General features: G+C 37.5%; 1 protein-coding gene across 1 annotated transcript; it reads right to left on the reverse strand.

Annotated features, from left to right (window-relative positions):
• Window positions 1-24,179, reverse strand: LOC106080284 (DNA-directed RNA polymerase III subunit RPC5-like). The gene is made up of 19 exons (XM_056020572.1): window positions 24,102-24,179; window positions 23,493-23,567; window positions 19,728-19,778; window positions 19,509-19,586; window positions 19,181-19,299; window positions 17,340-17,428; window positions 16,976-17,092; window positions 16,626-16,792; window positions 15,801-15,925; window positions 15,387-15,478; window positions 15,131-15,251; window positions 14,939-15,041; window positions 14,212-14,271; window positions 9,330-9,433; window positions 8,929-9,032; window positions 8,208-8,737; window positions 7,668-7,733; window positions 7,446-7,568; window positions 1-228 (listed from the first exon to the last, which is right to left on the reverse strand). Exons 1-19 carry the CDS (start codon window positions 24,162-24,164, stop codon window positions 166-168), a joined length of 2,250 nt encoding a protein of 749 aa, XP_055876547.1. The 5' UTR covers window positions 24,165-24,179; the 3' UTR covers window positions 1-165.
• Between the last annotated feature and the right edge of the window lie 1,491 nt (window positions 24,180-25,670).

Below are 25,670 nucleotides of genomic sequence, written 5' to 3' on the forward strand. Positions count from 1 at the left end.
TTAACTAGAAACATTTGTTTAATGTACAAGTACACAACTCAATAACTTAATGCAAAGGAAAAAAAATAACAAAACTTTCACACACATTTACACCCACACACTTGGTGGTTATTTTGGAAAACATGCACACACTTCTAAACCATTCTAAACTTGATCCAAACACTATCAAGAATTGGTGGGCAAAGTTCGTTTCAGGTACCACAAAGATGATATTGAATCACAATGTTCCTGCAAAGAAATCAAAATGAACTCTTTCAACCTTACAAATATGAAAATCAATTGGGCATTTGGAGTGGGCATTTATTCAAATGTAAAAGAATCTTTATCTTACTATATTTAAAACTGCTGAGTTAGATAAGTCAAGAACCAAACCAAAGCAACTCAAAAAAAAGATGCTAATCAAGCTGATTTATTCTTAATTTACCAATGAAGTGAATTTTCAAAACATGTTCAAGCAACTAGTAAAAGAGATTGTGCTCATCTTCAACTGTTTATATTGGACTCAAGCCTGCCTCCTCATATTGAGAACTAGAAGTGTGAACTCTTACAGTAAAGTACAGTAAAAGTACCAAACATGTTTTTTACTAAACTAATTTATATTCCTTTTTTTTTTTTCACATTCAATAGAATGGTCATTCAAGGACTTTGAATATAGATCAAAACTAAAGACTTTGAAATGTACATCATAATATATCCAATCTAGAGGTGGATAATTAATAAATATGTTCACTTTTTATTTTCTTGAAATATGGTGTTTCATCATGATGGTTCCAAATTCAAAGACTGATTTGACTGAAGAATCATAAGACATTTTTAAACTCATTGCATTACACTATAAAAAGCACACAATTTTTGGGCATCATGGTGTCTGTGTTGGTCTGCACACAAAAAAAGGTTGCCGTCATGTGTATTTCCAATCTACAAGTTTGTCCCCCCGATTTAACATTGTACTAGATTCTCTGAGAAAAGTTTTAAACTTGGGGGAATAAAAGTGAGACATCAATCAACAACTAGATGGTATTTAAATATGAATTGTTCTAGTTGCGTCAAACTCTTAGCAAGAAAAGGGAGTCCCAATGCTAATTCAGAGCATTTTAAAAGACCACACATTGTTCCTAATTAGGATATCCCATGCCAAAAATGATTTTCAACAGAATATGTTGGTCAGTGATTTTTTTATTGGAATAATTTTTTTTTTTTTAATAAAATCAATTGTAGGCCAGGTTTTCAACAATAATTGTCTGCATTGAATGAAACAACCGAAACATTGAACACTAAGAAAGGAATATAGAGCTAGCACTAATAGGTGACAGTTTTATTAGTTGGATCAATAGTTCAGATAAAAATTGATGACAGCATTACTTTAATTATTTATGTCTGAAAACATTTTATTATTCAGTTTGCTTGCTTATGGATCATTAGTAACAATAAGGTTTAATTTAAGCTAGACACTGAATTTTTATCAAACTTTTAATTGACCAAAAATGATTGACTTTGGCATAGGTGATTTGATTTGATTTTGATTTTAGGCACATCGGCACAATTTAGGCCATGTCGTGCCTGCAGTCCCTTAAAGACTACTCTCTCTCTAAACAACAATGGCCAAATTCTATACAGTCATATTATTAAAATCAAGGTCTATTCACAGTTAAAATAGTAAAGGTAGTAAAAATTTCATTATTTGGTAAAAATCTAATGTAAATAGTACATTCACAAATTCATAAATCAGATCTCCGTAGATAACCCCACTTCCCGGATAAAGCCCAGTACCTTCCCTGGGTCGACATTATCAAAAAGTGTTTTTAAGTTAGTGGCTCTAAAATGGCTCTAAAATATTTCTCCCTGACATCCTGGTATCTGGGGCAATCAACGAGGATATGTTCCACTGTGAGGCAAGAGTCACAGTACTCACAAAGTGGGGGCTCGTCTCTCTTCAGCACAAAAGAGTGCGTGATGTAGGTGTGGCCAATCCTAAGTCTGGACATGGTCGTGCTACCACGCCTTGTCAGACCCTTAGATGTGGGCCGCCACCTGACATCCGCCACAATCTGTCTGAGTTTATTGTGAGTCTCAGCCTCCCATCAGTTCTGCCACTCTCGATAGGTGGCAGAGGCAATACTTTGTCTCAGGTCCGAGTAGGGAATTTGGGTTCCTGACACGGCATGATTTAGGGCTCTCTTTGCTTCTCTGTCTGCGGCTTTGTTTCCCTCAATGCCAACATGGGAGGGGACCCAGATGAAGGTGACATCCCTACGGCCGGCTGTTATTTGGTCCAACAGCTTCAGGCTCTTATGTACCAATGGGATGTCAGTCTTCATCCGCCCCAAAGCTTGCAATGCAGATTTGGAGTCTGAGCAGATTATAAATTTCCTCCTTTCTGATGCTTTAATGGCCATAAGTGCAAGCGATATTGCATGCAATTCGTCCGTAAAGATAGAGCAGCCATCGGGGAGTCTACGGGACATTGTTTTGTTCCGAAAAGAGCAGGCACACATGACCTTTCCATCCATTTTGGATCCGTGTAGATGGTGCCACAATCTCCGTAGCTCTCCTGCAGTTCCCTAAAGTGGACTTGTAGCATGCTTGGGTCTGTATTTTCTTTTTTGAAATTAAGGAGGGATAAATTTAATTTGGGTTTATTCATTAGCCAAGGAGGATTCTGAGGGGTTTCTATTTTAGAGATTTGGTCAATGGGTGGGGTTAAATTTTGGATGGGTTCTCTCAATCGAAGGCCCAACGGCTGTATGACGTTAGGCCTTCGATTGTATAATTCTACCTCTGTGGGGTTAAATATGGAGTCAAAAGCAGGGTTCGTGGGGTTGGATTTTAGCTTGACTATATACTGCATTGCAAGCTTTTTCATTCTTATATCCATGGGGAGTTCTCCAGCCTCCACATGGAGACTTGGGATAGGTGATGTACGAAACGCACCGAGACAGAGACGCAGGGCAGCATTTTGTATTGGTTCCAGTATTTTTAGATAAGACTTCCTTGCTGCTCCATATATTATGGATCCGTAGTCTAGCTTGGATCGAATTAGACTCCGATATAGCAGCAGCAAGGTATCTCTGTCAGCTCCCCAGTCCGTATGGCTGAGTACTCTAAGTATGTTTAATGACTTTTGGCATTTCTTCTTAAGTTCCTTAATGTGGGGGAGAAAATTAAATTTGGAATCTAGGGTGAGGCCTAAAAATTTTGTAGTTTTCACGACAGGGATCTTCTTTTTCTCTATAAATAGTTCAGGGTCTGGGTGGAGTCCCTTAAATTACAAAAATGCATACTAACTGTTTTGGAGTCCGAAAATTTAAAACCATTATCATTTGCCCAATTTTGAATTTTGTTTAAACATAACTGTAATTTTCTTTCTAAGGTGTTCATGTTTTTCCCATAAGTAAAAATGACAGTCATCAACATACAAAGAGCACTCTATGCCAGGGGACAGAGCATTTATGATTCTATTTATTTTAATGTTGAACAGGGTGACTGACAGAATGCTGCCCTGGGGTACACCCATTTCCTGGTCATGAGTGTCAGAAGCGGAGTTGCCCACTCGAACCTGAAATTTTAGGTCTTTCAGGAATTCCCTCACAAAACGGGGAAGGTGTCCCTTAAGCCCCATAAGTTCCAGGTCACGTAGAATGCCATGTTTCCAGGTTGTGTCATAAGCCTTTTCTATATCGAAGAATACAGCTACTAGATGTTCTCTTCTGAGTAATGCATTTCTAATATAAGCTTCCAGCCTTACCAGGTGGTCAGTTGTTGTCTGCCCCTGCCAGAATCCGCACTGGTAGTTGGAAATCACTTTATTCCTCTATAGGTACCAGACCAGCCTACTGTTAATCATTCTTTCCATGGTTTTGCAGATGCAGCTTGTTAGTGCTATTGCTCGATAGTTAGCTGGGTCAGAGCCGTCTCTTCCCAGTTTAGGTATCGGTATAACTGTGGCTTTCCTCCAGCTGTTTGCCACACACAGTTATAGACCCCTAGCAGGACTGTCAATGAGGGTTTGGGAAGGTGCTTGAGGAACTGGTAATGGATTTCATCTTCTCCAGGCGCTGTGTCAAGTGACTTGTCTAGCAATTCCCTCAGTTCCTCAAGCGAGAACGGTTTGTTGTAGTCTTCATTGTTCTCTGACCTGAAATCAATGGGGTGTCTTTCCTCCCTGGTTTTGACTTTTAGGAACTCTGGCTTGTAGTGTGCAGTGAATGACTTTTCTGCTATTGTGGATGCAAGGCAGTCAGCTATTTCTCTGGGGGACGTGACAGTTCGTCCTTGGTTTTTGAAATGCCCTATTGCATTTGATTCTTTCCCTTTGATTCGCCTTACTGCCTTCCAAACCGCTCTAGCAGAAGTTTTGGCATCCAGACTGCCGACAAACTTCTCCAGGAATTCCTTTTGGCTGACCGTATGGTTTGTCTAGCCTTTGCTCTAGCTATCCTGAATAGCTTTAGGTTTTCCTGGGAAGGATTCTTTATAAATGCAGCCAGTCGTTTTTTCCTATCGCCAATAGCACTTTTGCAAGCTGTATCAAACCATGGTTTGCTAAGCCGTTTTGGATTTGCGGAGGTTAGGGGGACAACTTTCCTGGCTATACTAAGTAGCTTGCTAGCAAAGGTATCAGCTGGGTTCTGTTCATCAAGGATATTTTCTGTGATATCCTCGGAGCATCTTTTTTGGAATTGTTCCCAATCGGCCTTATTCAGTTTCCACTGCTGAGGTCGTCCCAATGAGAGGAGATTGTTAGTAATAATGATTGGGAAGTGATCACTTCCCCGTAGATCATTGCTAACTGACCATTTAAAGTCGTCCAGAAGTCCAGGGACGCACACGGTGAGGTCAATGCATGTGAGAGATACAGTTCCTGGGTGCAAGTAGGTCGGTGATGCATCATTAAGCATGCATAAATCATGTTGGAGGAAGATATCCTCCAGCATACGACCTCTTGTGTTGGTATTCTTGGATCCCCACATGGTGTTATGGGCATTGAAATCCCCAAAGATTATATAAGGCCGGGGAAGTTGTTTCAATAGGTCCTCCATGTCTGTTTGGTTGAATGGAGCGCCTGGTGGTAGATACAGGCTGCAGCAAGTGATAAATTTGTGAAGGGTTATCCTAGCTGCTACAGCCTGTAGTGTGGTCTGTAGTTCTACCCTCTCATGGGGGATGCTATCCTTCACAAGGATACAGACTCCACCTGATGCTCTCTCTGCATCCTCAACATTCTTGCTGTAAGCACTGTAGCTTCGGAAGCTGATGCTATCTTTCAGAAATGTTTCCTGTAAGCAGACAGCTACAGGAGTCTCAGAGTCCATCAGTAGCTGCATTTCCTCATAATTGGCCTTGAGGCCTCTACAATTTCACTGTACAATTCTGGAATCCATGGCTTATTCTAGATGACCTACTTGGAGCTATTTGGCCTTGGGAGGCCCCCCGGAGGGGTTTCCCTTTATTCCAGTGACCTTGGTATTTTTATTCTTGGGTTTGGATGGAGAGGAGGACAACCCCCTTTTGGGGGAAGTCTTTCTCTCTGGAGAGGGGAGATCCCTCTGGTTAGAGCGGAGGTTATTTCCTCCTCTCTCACCTCGGGCATCCTCTCCGCTTTAATTTCTCCCCTTAGGGAGTAGGTCAACCTCTAATTCGGTAGAGGTTGGGGTGTCTGCTGGGTTCTCTGAGGAGAACCTGTGTCAGACATGATGTCTCCGGGTTCTCCCGGAGTATTGGTTTTGACATGCTGCTCAGTCTCCATGCTCTCATCAGCGAGCACAGAGAACCTGTTCTTTAGCATGACAACAGGGCTTTCTTGTTTCTTCAGAGGTGTGTTCTTTGGCGGTGTTTTCTTCTGAGTTGGAGGAGGAGGAGGGGGTGGTGGGGTCAATGTGTCCATCTGTGTGGCTATGGATCTTCCTATCTTAGCAACAGCCTGGGCATAGGTCTTTGTCAAGCCGAATTGGCCCTTGGGTAGGGCCAATACAGCCGATTTCGCATGGCTGAAGGTACATCCATTTCTTGCCTTGTACTCCTGCACGGCAACCTCCTGTTTCCACACAGGGCAGTCCTTGGAGTAGGCTGAGTGGCCATCGTGACAGTTTGGGCATTTGAACTGGGCTGTGCAGCCCTTGTCCTCATGACCCTCTCCAGCACATGTGGCACACACAGTGTTCATCTTGCAGACTGCTGCGCTGTTTCCATAACCCTGGCACTTGAAGCACCTCATAGGGTTAGGAATGTAAGGCCTCACTGGAACTCGTAGGTATCCTGCCTTCACATACTCTGGCGGTGTCCTAGTTCCGAATGTGAGAATAGTGGCGGTTTTGACCTCCTCACCATCCCTCCGCCTGGTAATGCGCCGGGCATGGGTGACTCCTTCAATGCCCTCCAATATTTCCTTCTCGGAACATTCCAGTAGGTCCCTAGAGCTGATTACACCTCTGCTGGTGTTCAGACTCTTGTGTGGCATGACTTCCACTTGGAGATCACAGTCTTCTGCATCTTAAAAGCCCATCAGAGTGTGTCTTGCCATCTACTTCTACAAGAAGTTCCATTGATTTGTGTAGCTTAGACACACTCTTGGGCTCTCCCACTACTGACTTGAGTCCCTTATAGATAAGGAAAGGGCTCAGCTTTGTCAGGCTTTTCCCCTCCTCTGTGCATCTGACCACCAAAAATGATGGCCAGGTAGTACAGCTTTTTGTGGCCTCCTCCTTTTTTGCCTCAATACGGCATCTCTTGCCCAGACTTAAATCTGGGGCAAGTAGTTTATTGGGTTTTTTTTAGTCCATATATATTCTTGTTAGTTCGGCACCTGTGCTCCCCACCCGCCATCGAGTCCAACAAGGGGACTGGCCATTCGGAAGTCCAGAATGAGCCCGCCAGGGCTACACAGGTGCTATACTCAGTCAGCTGCTGTATCGGACACAGCTCCCTGATTGACCCTCCAGCCACCGCCCTCTGCATGACCAGCCGGTTGACCCAGAGCAGCCATCTGGGCCTCATGTCTAGGGGAACTTGGAGCCAAAGTATTGTGTTGTGGTGGTTTATCCTCAGATAGCCACCACTCAAACACCAGGATCTCTTTATCCCCCCCCTTACCCGTCGCAGTCCACGGCAAACGGACTGGTCTAGGACGTAGATTTTAGAGATAAGGAGACAGAGTGATGATCAATGAAGGCAGACTGAGGAAAAGAGGAGGCAGACTGAGGAAAAGAGGAGGCAGACACAATGATAGAAAAGAAGTAGGGCACTTTTGAGCTCCAAAAGTGCTAAGGAAAGAGGAGCACAGTTTAACGTCATGTCTCAGGACACCTTTGGCATAGTTCATCTCCCTATACAAGTTAGGTGGCCTACCCAGCCATAGTTCAATAGATATTGTATTATGCTGCTCAACTGTTCCTAAATGTTGCATAGTTTGAAGTCCAACTTAACATACAATTTAAAACTAAACTTACTTTAAGGAATCTGCGCACATCTGCATCAGACAGGTCAATACCCGATTCTTTAGCTTTTGTTTTAAACTGTACACTTCGAATCTTTGAATATTCTTCAAACATGCTAAATAAAATTCTTTTCAACTAGAAAAAAAAAAGAAAAATTATAAAAAAGAAAGAAAAAAAAAGGGGACAAAATGTAAGACCTAATATATTTGGTCCTGACTTGATTGAATGACTTACATGATTTGTTGCATCATTTCCTGAGTACATTGCATACATTGGCTCTGGTTTTCTATTAGGTGGCCACTAAAAAAATATTGATATAAGGGAAATTTTAAAACTTGAAATGTGTTATTTTCTTGCATAAGTATTTATTTTTAAAAAAGTACAATCAATGTTCTTTGTCGGACAGATGTTTATGAAAACAGCAGTTATAAGAAATTAATATTCTTAAAGCAAGACTTTTTTTATCAAACGAATGTATCTACCTCATTCAAAATAAAAGTCTATTAAAAGTAACAATTTAACGTATAGCAAGTTTTATAATTATAGCTTAAAGGGATAGGTTTATATTTAGTATGCAACATAAAAGCAAACCTTTACTTTATCCCATTAAGTATCCATAATATAATAATGAACAGGGAAGTCTTTAAATCCGAGTTAAAATCCAAGTCCCCAAAACGATATAATAGCCTAGCACTCTTCAACTGGTAATAAAGAACATAACAGTCCCATTGTCCTTACTATATTATAGCAGAAGCCAATTCAAAATTCTCTTACCATATTTTTAAGTCTAAATCCACCTACAGATGTTACAGCCTCTTCAAACATACTGTCTGACACTCCAGCACTAAAGACATGAGCTGATGCCACACGTGCTGTGTACATAGACAACTTGCTTCTTAAGTCTGACATGCACAGTGTTGCACTCTCAGCCAAGGCCTCTTTAACAAACTTCTCCAGCTCCTGCATCAGCCTGGAATTGTCTTTACCGGTCACCCCATCTACCTCCATTTGAGATGGAAACTTATCACAGTGAGAAGGGCTAAAGCCATTCTGAACATGTTTTTGGGAATGTACTCCGCCATTGCAAGACAAAGTGTCTGTAATATTTTTCAGAGATGAGTTGTCAGAGGTTTTATGCTTTTCATAATGGTGGTAGCTTTTATCTCCTTGGTTGTCCACCTCCATGTCACTCAGGTCAGAAAGTGAACGACCACTGAGTGTTCGTTTTCGTGGAGAGCGACTAGACAGTCGACGTGTTCTGTGCTTATCTGTTGGCTGCTGGTTCATTAAAGCCATCTCCAACTCTGCACATCAAAAAATATTGTGATAATGTCAATTACACCCTAAAAATAAAGTATACTCAATATTTCTATCAATATTGAGCCTAAAAATAAAGTATACTCAATATTTCTATCAATATTGAGCCTAAAGATAAAATATACTCAATATTTCTGTCCATATTGAGCCTAAAAAAAAGCCTCTTTGTTTTCTTTACCTAAAGCTTTCTTATCCCCATCCTTTGGCATCTTAAAGTGCTGAGCCAGTGTATGAAAAGTTAATGCCCACTTGTTTCTTTGTCGCTGAACAATTTCAGGATGCCTGCATTTAAAATATCTTAGCATTAAATTAAGTAAAATATACAGACATCATCATTTAATTATCTTTCAAAAAAAATTACAGTGGAACCTCATTAGCCACATTATGCCTAAAACAAAATTCATCCGAAAATGCATTTCACATTTCAAAGAGACTTGATTTAAACTTCCATTAAAAAATGTAACATGCATATAACACTCACCCAAACAAAATACCCTGATAAGATTGATCTGAAAGGTGGAGGCATTATCAAAGTTCCACTGTATTTAAACTGACCATGAAACTGAAAATATTTATCACCTTTCACAGAAATCTCTGTCATAATCATATAGGAATTCCCAGCCACTCTTTGCTTTTAAACGGGACATTTTTTCTAGGATTTCTTTGACTTCATCAGAACGCAACTATAAAAAACAACAAAATTTGTACACATTTTTAGGTGCTAGATTTTTTTTTTTAACAAATGATATACTTGTAATATACTAAGTCAATTCATAACCTTAGAAACAAGGCTTTATTTCAATAAAACACGACTGATACACACAATAACACAGTACAGACTGGTCACGATTCACAGACTACGATAATGCGAACACGATTACAAATACTAGCACGATTACAAGCACGGGTAACACACAAGTTCATTTAACGATCACTCCATTCACCCCTCCTTTATTTCTTTCTGGGTCTTAGGTTATAACCATGCGTATGAAGGGAAGGATCCGGAGGTATCTCTGGCGTAGACTTTTCTCCTTGCAAGTCGTAACTGTCCTGTACGGGACTCGAGTCAATATTGACCTCTGGCATTGGGTGGCTCCCCTGTGAGTCACTGATGACTTCTGGCTGGTTGTACATCATTGGGGTGGGACTCTGTGAATTACTGATAGTTTCAGGCCCGTAGCGACTCCCTGGTGAGAGATCCAAAGAGTCACCGACCTCTTGAGGCAGAATACCGTTCTCTGGTTCGAAATAGTCGTTCGTGGAACTTTCCTTTGGTGCCAGGTGCCTAAGCGACACTGTCTCCTCCCGGCCGTTTGGAAATCGTATATGGGCATACTGTGGGTTGCAGCTAATAAGTTCAACCTCTTGTACCAATGGGTCAAATTTTGAAGATCTTACAGGGGATTTTAGTAATACTTTGCCTGGGTTCTGTAGCCAAGTAGGCAAGGATGTTCCCGTTGGCGATCTTCTGTTGAATTTGAAGATCCGTTCGTGTGGAGTTTCATTAGTAGAAGTACACAGTAATGATCGAATTGAGTGAAGTGCCTGGGGCAACACAGATTCCCACTGTGATAGTTCCAACTTCCCTGAGTCCAATGCTAATAAAATAGCCTGCCACAATGTTTTATTCAGCTTTTCTATTTGCCCATTTCCTTTGGCATTATAGGGCGTTGTCCTGCTAGTGGCTATGCCCTTAGAATGTAGATATTCTGTAGTTTCTGTGGACATAAATGATGTGCCACGATCAGAGTGGATGTAACTGGGTGTTCCAAAGAGGAAAAATAACTGGTCGAAGCACTTTATTACTGTCTTAGATGTCATATCAGGACAGGGAAAAGCGAATGGAAACCGCGAATATTCGTCAATCATTGTTAACAAATACTTGTTGCGAGTAGCTGATGGCAAAGGACCTTTAAAGTCAACACTTATTCTTTCAAACGGCTGTGTGGCCTTGATGAGCGTACCTGCAAATTCCTTATAGAATTGCGGTTTAATTCTATAGCAGGTTCTGCATTGTTGAATGGTCTGTCTGACCTCTTCAACCGAGAAGGGTAAGTTCTTTGACCTGACATAATGTAGAAGTCTAGTGACACCTGGATGACACAGGTAGTCATGGTACGTCTTCAGGCTACTTTGTTTCGTCATGGTTGCACAGTGCCCTCTAGACAAGGTGTCTGCTGCTGTGTTGGCGTTCCCAGGTCTATACTGTATATCAAACTTGAAGCTTGCTAGTTCCAATTTCCACCTTTGTATCTTATCGTTTTTAATTTTCTTGTCATGAGTGTCTTTAAATATGTATGAAATAGACCGCTGGTCCGTAATAAGGGTAAAGTGATTGCCACACAAATAATGCTTCCATTTGCGTATGGCTTCAATTATTGCAGTGGCTTCTTTCTCTATGGCAGATTGATGCCTTTCAGTAGGTGAAAGAGTTCTAGAGAAGAATGCAATAGGTCTTCCCTCCTGATTTAAAGTGGCAGCTACTGCGATGTCAGAAGCGTCAGTTTCCACAATTAGAGGATGGTCATACTTTATGGTGAAAATTGCTGCTTTCTGCAATTCTTCTTTCAAGTCTTCCAACGCTGTTTTTACTTCTGTAGGTACAGGAAAAATTTGATTTTTCATTATAGGATACATTTTGTCGGAGAAATTTGGTATCCAGTGAGCATAATATGCCAAAAGTCCTACAATCCTTTTCTGAGACTTCAGATCTTTTGGAGGTGGCAAATCTCGCAGAGCTTGAAATCTATCAGGGTCCGGCTTCAAATGCCCTTTGGATATTTCATATCCAAGCAGCTTTACCTTCTTAGTAGCAAATACACTTTTACTTTCGTTGAAAGTTATTCCGTATTCCAGAGCTACCTTCTGAAAATGCAACAGATTTTTGTTATGGGAGTCTACATCTGTACCACATATTGTTACATTGTCGACATAGGCAAACGTGTCAGACAAATTTTCTTTTTCTATAATAGTGTCTATGGTTTTCTGGAAGCAAGCTACACCGTTAGTGACCCCAAAGGGTATTCTGCAAAACTGGTAGAGTTTACCACAAGCTTCGAAGGCTGTGTATTTCTTTTCGCTCTGTTGGATTGGTATTTGGTGATAAGCACTCTCCAGATCCAATGTGCTAAAGATTTCATACCTGGAAATTTTCTCCACCATTTCATCCACTCTAGGCATGGGGTAAGCGTCCAGGTAAGTAAATCTATTTATAGTTTGGCTATAATCAACGACCATTCGCTTTTTGTGCCGCTCATTGGTCGTGACAAGGACTTGAGCTCTCCAAGGTGATTTGGAAGGTTCAATGATACCGTTTCGTATCAATTTCTCAACTTCAGCTTTAATAAATTGTGTGTCTTGGAAGGAGTAACGACGAGATTTAGTAGCAATAGGTCTGCAATCAGGGGATAAATTTGCAAACAATTGTGGTGCCTCTACCTTCACAGCATTGAGCGAGCAGACATGAAATGCAGGTCGACCACCGTTGAATGGAATTATCAGTTCTTTGTGTAATGCGAGGAAATCTAACCCAAGCACTACATCAGTGCAAAGTTCATCTAGTAACGAAAGTTTGAATTGATTGTAAACTTCCCCTTTGTATTTTAGCGATGCAAACGTGTGGCCTCTTGTGACGCTTGACAGTTGAGATGACGCCATAGAAATTGTGTGCTTTGAACGTGTCACTGACCAATCGTACTCTCTTGGTATGTTTGAAGAAATGTAGCTTTCCCCGCTACCTGTATCAATTAGGGCTTTTAGGTTCACGCCATTTACAGAGATGTGTACTGTTGATTTAGTTAAACCAGGTACAGACGAAGTAGCAATTAGTGATGTTAGATGTGTAGAGTCCTTAATGCAGCTACAATCTTTACAAGATTGTCTTTTAATCTCGTGGCTAGGAGATGTTTTGACTTTTGTTTTGGTTATAGGAGTGTTGCGAGACCTGCAAACCTTCGAAAAATGTCAATTTTTCCCGCACGAATGACACATGCAGTCTTTGGCAGGGCATTTCGCTCTGAGATGCCGACTACCTCCGCAAAAGAAACATTTAGTATTCACTGTTGCGATTGTTTCTGAGTCCACCATTTCTTCGGTTGAGATTGCCAATGACGAAAGAGATGACTCTACCAATTGAGACGGAGTTCTAAACGAACTGGATTCTTTTTGGGCCATGTCGAGAGTCTTGGCAATATCTAAAGCCATTTTCAAGTCAAGGGATCTTTTCTCAAGTAGCCTCTGTCTAATTACACTCGAACGCATGCCGCTAACAAAGGCATCGCGAATGGCGTCCTCTTCATTTTTGTCAGCACTGACAGCTCGGAACTGACAATCTCTGGCCATCACTCTCAGCTTGTGTACAAATTGATCAAGACTTTGATCGACTTCTTGTTTGCAAGTTGCAAGCAAATGTCTGGCCAATGTTTCATTAGGGGCCTTCACAAATAAATTCTCAAGAATAGATTTTGCTTCTGAGTATTTAGAACAGGTAGAAATATACTGATATAAGGATGGAGACACAAAGTTGCATAGCAGGTCAAACTGTTCGCTTTCACTAGCCCCTACCTTCGTTGCGAATCTGTCAAAACAAGAAATCCAATGTTTCCATGTAACTGAAGCATTAGTTGAACTAGGATCAGCATCCAGTCTATTGGGACGCAAAAACTTGTCCATTTAAGAATGGTTTTATTGAAATAAATTGTAATATACTAAGTCAATTCATAACCTTAGAAACAAGGCTTTATTTCAATAAAACACGACTGATACACACAATAACACAGTACAGACTGGTCACGATTCACAGACTACGATAATGCGAACACGATTACAAATACTAGCACGATTACAAGCACGGGTAACACACAAGTTCATTTAACGATCACTCCAATACTATAGAGATTATTTTATCTATATCATATAATATCTTGATCTAATAAAGGAATTGAAGCTCTGCTTCATCAGCCAGGTCTGAAAGATTGAAGCATGTTGTTCTATTTAAATATCCTGGTGAAATTAATTAGAAGTTAAACATCACTTCTCATTAGTTGGTATATACATTTATATGAAATGTAATGAGCAGGGTTGGGAGAACATGGTTGTGTGTGTGTGTGTGACAGGATAGCAGAGGCTGCACAAACAAATGGTAGAGGCTGCAAGAAAATTCAAAGATGACAATGATAAGAAAGTATTATAAAGTGAGACTTTACAAGCTGGAGTTAGTAGAGGTAATAAATAGAAAATTGAACAACTGGCTGCTCTTGGCAACTTCCCTATCCTAAAAAACTATCTCAAAGTTAAACACCAACTTCCACAGGTCTAAATGAAATCATATCATGGTACACAACCAAGCCAACATGTTTTTCATTCATTACAGAAACATAAATGCACAAGAAAAAGTTGTATTGTATAGGATCTGTGGAATGTTTAACTGACCCTTCTATAAAGAAAGAAACTACTGACTTACTTGAACAATGGAGGAAATATCTTTTCTCACCACATATTTATTATGAGTGAACTTCCACATCTGAAAAGATCAATAGGAGATTTCTTAAATCAGCCATCAATAACAATAATTAGACAAACTTGTATAACAAGATTGTGCAATTGCTAATACTGAATTATGTATTTTTTTATTTTTCTTTAGTCATAGTAAACACAACAGAATAAAGTACATGTTTAAAAACAATGTGTTTTTTTTTTAAAGTCTCCATTTACTTGACAGAAAAAAAAAGATGTGATGAGAGAGTAAATAAACCTTAACAATGTGTGCAATAAATATCTTCTCAAACCAACAAGGTAATCACTCTGATAGTGGGGATTGAGCTTATGAACATGGAAGATTGAAAAGTTATGTATTGTTTCTATAGACTCATTCAGATTTGTGTTCACTAATTCTCATATGACCTATAAGGGGACTAATTCAGCTTGTACCACCACTTCAGTCAAGTACAATTTCTTTCCATTGTTCAAGATACCAAACAGCATAATTAATTACCAATTGTTAATTAACTAAAAGAAATAATTGTGCAAAATTTCAGCTTGATCTGATATTGGGTGTGGGAGAAATAACGTGTACAAACGTTTTACCAGACAGAGTGAGTTGGTATAAGCTATGTAAAAATTTTCTTTAAGTCAACATGGCATAAGTGTCATAAATCCTATTCAGAATGTAACCTTAAAATCAGTCTTACAGCATAATCTCTAACTCTTCGCAACAGTTCAGGATTCACAGCATTATGAGACTTGCGCTTCCTGGCAAGTTCCTCCTTCTCTTCATCAGGATACAATAATTCACTGAAAAGGATCAACCAATCATTTTTTAATGAGTTAAATTACCTGAAAACAATTTTCAAACAAAACTTTCTCAGAGCTATAGTACTAACCTTTTCACAACCCAACATCCTTGAACCAAAACAGCCATACTTTGTAGTGTTCTCAGCACTGCTTGCTGGTCAGTACCCCGAGCAAGGAAACTGATCAGTTGATTGAACCTGATTACCTTTACTGTGGACAAAGTATTTGAAATTTAAAAAAAATGTTAGATAACAAGGATGCTTAATTTATTTATCAAAATAAAAAAAAAATATTAATTAACATGTAGATCAATGCTTTTTCTTAAAGAAAGGTAAAGCAACAAACCATTAATTAGTAAAGCTTTTATCTGGTCAGCCAGATCAAGTTTACGCAGCTCATTCAGTGATAGTACATTGTCAGGCATTGCAGGCTTTTCACTGAAACCAAAACAGATATGTCAGTATTTTGATAAATAATGAGCATTAATCAATGCACTTGACAATTCAAAAGTTTCAGATTAGTAGGGCTATATATTCAGTTAATTTGAAGCTTTAAATAAATAAATAAAGTTATATTTTATATATGTTTGAAGCCAATAAACTTAATGCAACTCATTAAAAAGTAATTTAATTTGTTTAAAAACTCATCTTAAAATATAATATATATATTATATATATATAATTGTAGAATATTTGAACTAAGTGAGTGAAAAAAAAAGTTATAATTTTTATATTCAAACTATTTGATCTTTGACCTTACCTTATATCTTCATCCGATGGGGGGATCAAGGCTTGCAGATACTCTTGAGTGGAGATTTTAAATTGGGGTACACGAGGTCCATCTGATGCTAGCAACTGCTGTCTCTCTGTTTCACTAAGTATAGACTAAACATTCAAAGATAGCAAAAACTAGTAAAACCTTCAGTAGCTCATTTGATTATTTTTTTTAATTTTTTTTTTACATATTTTTGTTTTAATTTCCTATGTAGATTTTACACCTATGGAAAGTATTTAGCCATCCACTTATATCTAATAATAGACTCTTCTTCTTCTTCGTTCTCATTGTTATGTTGGAGTGTTCAGATGACTAGACCAATACATGAGATGAACTGCTCAGTGGTTTCCAAATCAGGGAGCTCTCCATATAGTTTTCCTTCAATTGGGGTGTTTTGGGGCCAGTGTCTTATACAGGCCTCTTGGTAGAGAGAGCAGTTTTGGAGGACGTGGTTGGCATTCTCTGGTGATACTCTACATGGGCAGATTTCACTGGTTCCAATTTTGAGCTTCCGGTACATGTGTTGTCTCATTCTGTTGTGTCCGGTCCTGAGTCGAAAGATTAGGCGTTAGTCTTGTCGGGATAGCTTATAGTAAGCGTCATCTTTCTTGTGATTTGTTAATAATAGACTCAAATCATACAAAAATGTAGTTCAATACAGTTTACAGTTGATAATTTAATGCTTTGTGCTATACTGATATTGAAGCTACATGATGAATAAAGAAAGAAGCAAATGTGGAAAGAAACTGATGTTTTTGAAGGATGCCATGACACTTTAAGTACAAAAACTTTACAAATTTGTCCACTTACTTCAGATGTGTGATATATGATAGGTATCCAACGTTCTTCTTCTCTTTTTTGATTGATGTATTCATAACTAGCCATACGCCGAGCACGAAACTCTTCACTTTCACCTCTAGCCACTTTCATGTTGACAGGAGTTGCCTCTTCCTCTGCTTCATCTTGGGAAGATTCACCTGCACAATATGTTGATCTCATAAAATAAATAGGAAAAACAAAACTCCACTTAATGTATCACATGCATCTGCTAAAGATCTTTCAAGGGCTTTTATTATTTAAGATAGAGTTAAATTTTTATGAGCCTTTTCACATTAAAAAAAAATGTTTAAAAACAAAAGCACACATAACTAGAAACATACCTCCATCTGTAGTAGCTACACTTGATTCTGAGCGATGTCTAGTATCTGCCTTATCTAAATAATCAAAACTTGGTCGCATTTGCACTACAGCACTAACTGGAGTCAAGTGAAGCTCACCTTAAACAAAAAACAAATACAGTTTAGCATACACCATCAACAAAAATTTGTGCGTCCAACAAGATTTTCTTTTTCATTATTAAGACCACCCAAGTTTTATAATATAGTACTAAATGGGATTTTTCTTTGCATCAAGCTATCGTCAAACACTTGAAATTCAAGAAGTAAAGGTAGCCCTTAAATTTGCTATTTTTGCCAGTTTGGCTGAGTAACAGAATAAAGCTCACAAGAAACAGATACAACTTACCATCTTTCAAAAGACCAGCAGCATACTGACAATTAGAAAAAGTCTTTACATAGGGAGGGCAAGAGAGTATGATTTTATCCATCTTTGAGCTGAGGAAAATAGTGTACAAATGTAAAGTACAGATCAGGTATAAGTAGGATAGTTTTCACTTGATACATTTTAGGTTCGTGTTACTAGTGTATTAAAGTGCTGGTGTTTTGAAACAAAAAGTTGTATAACCTTTAGCATCAGTGAAGCAGTTTAAATTAGTATAAGAAAGATACATTTTAAAAATTACACATTAATTTCCTTGGTACATAACTAAGGAACAATATGATGTCTAATGAGAGAATCTATAATAATAATTGTACAAATATTTTCTCAAATTCCTAATGTTATAGTACAGTGATGCTCAACCTTATTCGGTCTGCGGGCCATTTTAATTTCCCAGTCGTGTCGCAGGCCACATCAGCAAAACGATAAACATCAGGAAATAAACAATAAACCATGTTTATTAGAAACCAGTGAATCTAGTATTTACATTGATTCATGAAAGTTTATCCATAACCAGCTTTTAAATATCTGGCTGCATAGATGAGATGCAGAGTTGGAGCCCTGAATCTAGAATTCTAGATGTTCGTCCGTGAGACGATTACATAATATGGGTGTCACCTGATTCATCACTGAAAAGGTTTGTTCTCACTAAAAAGTAATTATTGTGATCATCGTTAAGGGGCGCTGATTTTCGGAGATTTAGAAAATGTTTCTGCAAGCAAAATGGAGTAGAAATCCATTATCTGAATCACTTGAAATTCGTCAAACAGGGATGTTTAGCTTTGTAAGTCAGTTCCAGTTGCAGCTCTGTCTGGGCACTTGACACATTGGCCGCAGATGGATTTTCGAAACGACGAACTTTGTTCAATCTGAACACGATCATCATCACATTGTTCAGACTGAAAAGCTTGTTGGTGAATAATTCAATGAAGCCACAGAGGCTTGGTCCCTTTTGAGTTGACAACTTTTCTAATTACTCTTGCTGTCAACCATACTTGTTGCTCTATCAATAGTTGCTTCCACTTATTTCTCCTAAGCAAGAGAAAGGTCCTTTATGATGGTTGAAACCTCTTTGGCAGGACTCTGCTAGTGGTGGTCTCGTGCATGCTTCTCATAGCTACTGACTTCTCTGATTTCAAAACTGTTGTTTTTACCACGAATAATTACCAAAATTTTTAGCGGTATCAGATATGTAGGTAGACTCGTCAGCGACAATATAAAACATTTCGAAATCTGTTTTTTTCTGTTATATTTGAATGGAGATATCTACCCATATCTTTCTCTCGCCTTGTATTATCAAGAGAAAGATTGACGTCTTTTCAGAACACAGTTCTTCCATCATTGCTGGCTAACACTTTTTTATTCATTTGCCGTCGGAAAATGGTTCTTTTGGGGAAATATTTTCATCAATCCTCCTTTCTAGCTGAAATCAATCAATCGCATCTTTTAACCAAAAATGCTGCCTTATTTATTTATGTGTTTGATTTCACAAAGCTGTTCATGTCCTTAAAAAGAGCCATTCTATATTTATAAAACAAAATAGTATTATCTGTACCAATCCATTTACCCTTAAGTAGAGAGAGATACATTTTTTTTTCAAACTTTTTTTTTTTTTTGAGAATAAGATTTTCTACACTTTTTGCCAACGTTTCGGCGGGCCGGATGGAGCAACGTCAACTGGCCCGCGGGCCATATTTTGGGCATCACTGTTATAGTAATATGATTGAAATATAACTTGCTTACTTTAAATTATAGTTATATAAAAAAAAAAAGTAATTGTATAGCAACAAAGGTTTTGAGTGACATACCTTGAAAAGAAGCGATCTGAAGAAGTATGAGCATTACCATCAACATTGACAGCTATTTGCTCTCCTTTACTTCTAGAATAGTTTTTACTATATGTATCCAGACCCAATGACATCTCAATCTAAGTTTTTAAGAAAATCATATTTCACTTATTTGTTGTTGTTTTTTTTCTTCAAATTTTATGTAATTAAAAAGAAACATATGAAGACAAAACAAAATAGATAAAAGACATAAAAAAACAATTGAAAGATCTATACATCTTTATATTTTATTAGGTTTAAGTTTATTGATTGTAAGTACTATTCAACAAAAAAGTCTAACCTAACTTACCCTTTTTTGCTGTGGTTTGATTCTGGCAGATAAATGGTCAAAATTACCATAACCCCTATTTAAAGGTCTTAGTGGATACTGTAAAAAAAAAAAAATTATGATTCATTTTTCAAGAGAAAGCCTAACACAAAAACATCAAATTTATTTTTTAAAAATGACAAAAAATTTTGTTTCTCTAGGACTATTTTAATAATTATGGATAAATAACACTATATTTACCTGCATTAAATATAAATTATCTGCCAAACTTTTGGATAAGTAAACATCAATCTGAAATAAATTTGAAAATATTTTAGAAGTAAAAAAAAGTATGTTTTCAACGTAAGACCACATAAACTAACTTTCAATTGATTTAATATATATATATATACTAGACACATATTTCCCGCTGCCCGCGGGTCTTAACTGGCATATTGCTGATATAGTCACTGATATTGTGCATTAGAATCAATTAAAGAAAATAATAATGTTATCAGTAAAGCGAAAGCATGAATTCATGAATAAAAAAAATATTATGAATGGTGCTAAAAATAGCTAATTGACCTGAATTCACTTTTTTATGAAAACATTGGCGAACGAATGTAGACCTATGCGAACGAATGTATGAAAAATGCTTTAGAAAAACACATTTGAATGTTAATTTGATTAAAATATGAAATGAATGGACTATAATTAGTATGTTCATGTGTTTAATTATAAAACTATCTTTGCGAAGAGAAGTTGTATCATCTTAGAGTGGCATTAGAGTTTTAGACCTAGGAACAGAGAGAGATTTGTTATTATGTAACATTTCGCGTAATGTCTAATGAAAGAATGTTGGTCAGGAATTCTAAATTCGCAGATATAAGGACAGAATTTACGTAAAAATGCTTTTGAAACACATATTTGAAGCTTAATTGTATTAAATAATGAAATCAATAGACTATATTTTGTATTTCCATGTGTCAATGTAAAAAACTATCTAAGCAAAGTGTAGTTTCTAAAATTAGATCTAGATAGCCTAGATCAATGAAGTTATAATGCTTTCATAGAGTTGGTCAATTTTTTTTTTTGAGGGTCTTAAGTTTGTTTTAGGGCTACAATACATACACTACGGTCCCAGTTACCAAAGGAACATTTATGCCAAGTTTTATCAAGATTGGTTAAATGGTTTTGATTTCTATTTGTAACATACATTATTTTTTACATACATACATCATATACCTTACTTTCTACTTTATAATATAGCTATATAATTAATATGTGAATTAAAGAATACTCAATACTGTCAATAGATTATAGATCTATCTAGTCTTACTAAGATCGAACTTAAGTTTTATATCACTTAGGTTTTACTATATACATAATATATTTGGTTTGCACACATTATCTTGATTGTCTATAGATCTATTATATAGATAATAGATTTAATATAGCCGCAATATAGTATATAGGTCTAGAGTCTAGATCTATCATCTAGAGTAAGGCAGTTCAGAGTAAGAGAGAGTGTCAAGTCGATGAGACAGTACAATCAGTAGATCTAGGTCTAGATTCTAGAGTCTACACTACTGTCTCTACTCTCTACGTCTAGGCCTCTAGGTCTAGACTCTAACTCTAGATTTATGATTATAGATGTACTTGTAGTCTTAACAGTAACACTTACTCACTTAACCTTCTTAAGACGACGCGGCCGATCTATCGGCCCAAGGCAATTTGATGAAAAGACGAGCCGGCCGATCTATCTGCCGCAATGTTTCCAACCATAGGATTGGCTAGCCAGAGTTTGTATCAGCCAATCAGATTAGTTCTTACTATTTTACACATTGGTAGACTGTAATGGCGGCTTCCTTTGCTGTTTTAACGCGATTTTTTTTTTTAATTGATTTTTTAAGTTAGCTAGTGAGAGGTAAAAATTTTAACATGTCAGCCGTTGATATTGATGAAAGCAGAATCACTGACTCTAATTTTATTTAAACTATGATAGCCCTAATAAAAATAAGGGCAGTATTAAGGAAAGCTTTAGATCTAAGTTTATTCTTTTCTATTCTTGGTAACATGGTTTACAGGTAAGGGTGGGTAGCTGGATAGAGAAAACCCATTTGAGAACAAAGGGATTAGCACCCAATAGACTGTTTTTATGCCCTTTTTTGACTATCAATTTAGTTCAAACATTTGTCAGGGAGACTAATAAATATGATGCCAACTTTCTGATCAACAAACAGCTCAAAAAACAATCCCTGGGTCATAAATGGGTGACTGTCACTGTGACAATAATGAATGTTTTCATGGTACCGGAGGGGGGGGGGGGGGGAGAAAAGTAGTAAAATAATGTGATAGAAGTGTTTGAAGGGTCTCTATGTGCCTTGTTTCCCTAGGCCCTAGACCATGATTAGAGCTTATTCAAGCCTAAAACTTCTTTAAAAACTCTTACCTTTTTAATTCTGTTCTGTTTTGAAAAAACTTTTTTGGAATTTTATGTACATAAATTATGCAAATTAGCTTGGAGGATTATTTTAATAAATGTTAATATTTCAGATAGATTCCATAAGATTAAATTAGTGAATTCATTTCCCTTCAATATTATATATAGTTTTGTGCATTTAAAGTAATTAGTTTATTTGTTAGGAATTTTTTTGTAAGAGAAGTGTTAAGGCTGGAAATAGTGCTCTGTTTTTTGGCACAAGACATGCTAAAATCCTCCGTATTAAGAGGGTTTTAAAGTCTAAGTCTGTCTAAGTGACTAAGTCTAGATTCTATAGATAGTATATTAAGTATATTATATTTTATAATAATTAATTAATTATAATTATAATATAATTATAATATAGAGTAAAGTGCGAAGTTCGAGCAGTCGCGATTTGACAAGAGGTTCGAACAGTTCACTTTTTATTGCTATAACTTTTTTATTGGAATGTTTACCAAATTACTACTATATTGCTACTGCGCATGCACCTTTTTTCTTTACTTCCGACACATACTATTTCCTTTTCCTTGTAAAGGCTAAGTTCATGGTGAGGTCAAACTCAGGAGGTGTGGAATTATTCTTTTTTACTACCCGGTAGTGAAGGAAATGGGTAATGGGATTAAGGCTATTTTTAAGTCTGATGGTTCATCAGCTCAAATAGACTATTTGAAGTTGAGGAGGGTGGGAAATGGTGCAATGGATGGTGTTCTTGCGCTGGAGTAAAAAGAAAATGACTTTATAGTAAAAATTAAATATTAAAACATGTTTTTAGATATATTTTCTTTGATCTGCTCGAACCTTCCATCAACCCGATCGAGCTTAGTAACTGGGGAAAAATCCACTCGAGGAAAAGTACGTTTGGCGATACTTACCCTACACCTCTTTGACTTCGTATTTAATTTTAACTAAGCCTAGTGATACATTAAATCCAATCTATTTTTATAGAAAAAAGGACGAGGAGTTCATAGATACAATCAGTTTTTTTCTAGGTCTAATTGTTACGGAGATACACAAATTCAAACATAAAAATGTCGGCGAATGAGCTTACCTTGTTCGATAAACGTAAGTTACTCTATATAGATCTAGTAACTAGTATGACTATTACTACTATTAGTAGTATTAGTCTTAGTACGGTAATACTATAGAAGTATAGACAGTATTCTGAGTATTATAGACTCTAGATATATCTAGCTAGATCTAGTTACTTAGATCTACTAACTAACTTAGACTTAGACCTAACTAGACTCTAGACTAGATTAGCTATATTAATTTAAGTCCTCACTAGTCCTCAGATAAGAGTATTAAGACATAGATCTAGAGTCTAATAAGTGAAGTCCATACTAACCTAAAGTAAAGACCCCTGCCTCTAGGCCTAGGCCTATGACTGTGTCACACTGTCACTGTCTGTGTGAGTAAGCACTAAGAGTAAAGACTAAAGTCTAAAGTAAAAGAGCAGTAACTAAGAATAAGCCGTGACCTAGATGAGTAAAGATTATAAATATAGATCTACATTAAAAAATGTATGTTAAAAAATTGTAAACCTCATCGATAACAGGATCGTCGTCGTCGTGATCAGCCATGGTTGCAACGATGTTACTGTTCCTGTAATAAATGACCTGGAAGTAGTGGAAGTGGTAGCGAAGAGAAATTAGAAAACCCAAGTTTCTTTTACTAGAGTAATCTTTCTTCATCTTGATCTATAATCTATATAGATAAAGATATATTCTATGTAGGCCTATAGATCTAGATTCTTTAAACATGTATATATCTATGTATTTTAATAGACCTGATTACCGTGAAAGATAAATTTGTAGAGAAGCTTAGCTAAGATGTCAAGGTGATAGACTATAGAATTATATATAGATCTAAATATAATTTTAAAATGCGGTAAAAGAAAAGTTCAAAAAAAAAAAAAAAAAGGAAAAGTTGATGAACCATCTAAATTTTGAGACTTTTAAAATCTCTTCATTAATGTGTGGAGTCCTCCTCGTGACTGACGTAGACCGGCCCTGCGCAAGATAATTAATTTAAAGCACTATAGCAATCGAGTCGAACATCGTCAGTCTCAAATCCAAGTTACAACAAATTTAGACCGTAAAGCTCTTTCTAAATTTGTCGCAACTTGGAGATTTTGTCATTGGGTAGCCTACCCAAAGAACTTTCCTCCACCAGCTAAGCAAGTCGAGAGTGCCTAGAGAGTTTGAATGCCACATCAAGCTTCTTGTTGCCTCTACATATATAAACAAACATAGAAATGGTCGGGTCTGGCCTTATATATATTCTGTGTTATTGGAACTTAATGGTACATGAATTTTAAAAGGTACACATTATTAACATGGTCGTATTTTGACATCATAAGCTTGGTAAAAATTGAGGTTTCATAGTAATTGTCCTTTAGCCTTCCAACATTACTCATGATTACTGCGTTCAGTTTTCGTTGCATTGTCTTATCTTATATAATACAGACGTTACTTCAAAAAAGAAGATGATTACGTCCTGCATCTAGTCATGTACTGTATGTTAACCAATGATTTAAATTCTGCCAAGGCACTGTTGTTGTTGTTGTTGTTGTTTTTGGATGGCTCAGGCAACCCATTCCATGCTCTGCTAATAGCACTAGGGAAGAAGGAGTATTTGTACAATTTGTCCTAGCATATTGGAATGAGGAATGCGCCTTTATAATATCTTTGTGTCTTATAATTCTGTGTATTTTATTAGATTTTGTATTTGAAGATTATGGTTCAGTGTTTTATTGAGTCTTCTCTCTTGAAGGCTTTCTACATTTAATGATTTTACTAAAGACGATGTTACTCTAATCAATTCGTTTGTTCTGAATCCCACTGCTCTATTTTGTGTCTGCTCCAGTTTTTTTTTAGTAGAGTTATCAAACTACAGATAATATTCTCATATCTCACTCACAAGGAGGTCTACAGAAGCTAGTGAACGCCTTAGCAGCTGCTTGTCAAGAGTTTAGCCTTACTATAAGTCTCTCCGATTATCCAAGACCGAAATCCTGGCACAAGACGTCGCAGAAATACCTATAATACAAATTGGGAACCACACCCTTTCAGTGGTGCAGGAATTTACCTACTTGGGTTCAACAATTGTCAGTAACCTAGACTTAGACATCGAGCTGACAAAAAGGATAGGAAAAGCTACCACAGCATAGGCAAAACTCTCCAAGCGCGTCTGGGAAAATGGTAAATTGACCACAGCGACCAAAATCCTAGTCTACAACGCCTGTGTTGTGAGCACTCTCCTTTATGGCAGTGAAAGCTGGTCAACATACATGCACCAAGAGCACAGATTGAATAGTTTCCACTTGCGCTGCCTGAGACGCATAATGGGCATCTCTTGGAGGGACCATGTCTCCAATCAGGAAGTTTTGAGATTGGCCAATATGAACAGCATGTATGCTCTCCTGACACAAAGAAGATTACGATGGCTCGGACATGTCACCCGCATGCCAGATGGTAGAATCCCGAAAGATATCTTATATGCTGAGCTTGTGGAAGGAGTCAGACCCAAGGGCCGCCCAAGACTAACATATAGAGATGTCTGCAAGCGAGACATGAGAGCCTCAGGCATCAGTGAAAGTATGTGGGAAAACATAGCCAAAGACCGGAGTGCATGGAGACAGACTGTGCGTGCTGGGACAACCCTTGCTGAGAACAAAAGAATTGAAGCGGCTTTAATCAAGAGGGAAAAAAAAAGAAAGC

This window comes from Biomphalaria glabrata, chromosome 2 (genome assembly GCF_947242115.1).
Source record: "Biomphalaria glabrata chromosome 2, xgBioGlab47.1, whole genome shotgun sequence".
NCBI lineage: Eukaryota > Metazoa > Mollusca > Gastropoda > Planorbidae > Biomphalaria > Biomphalaria glabrata.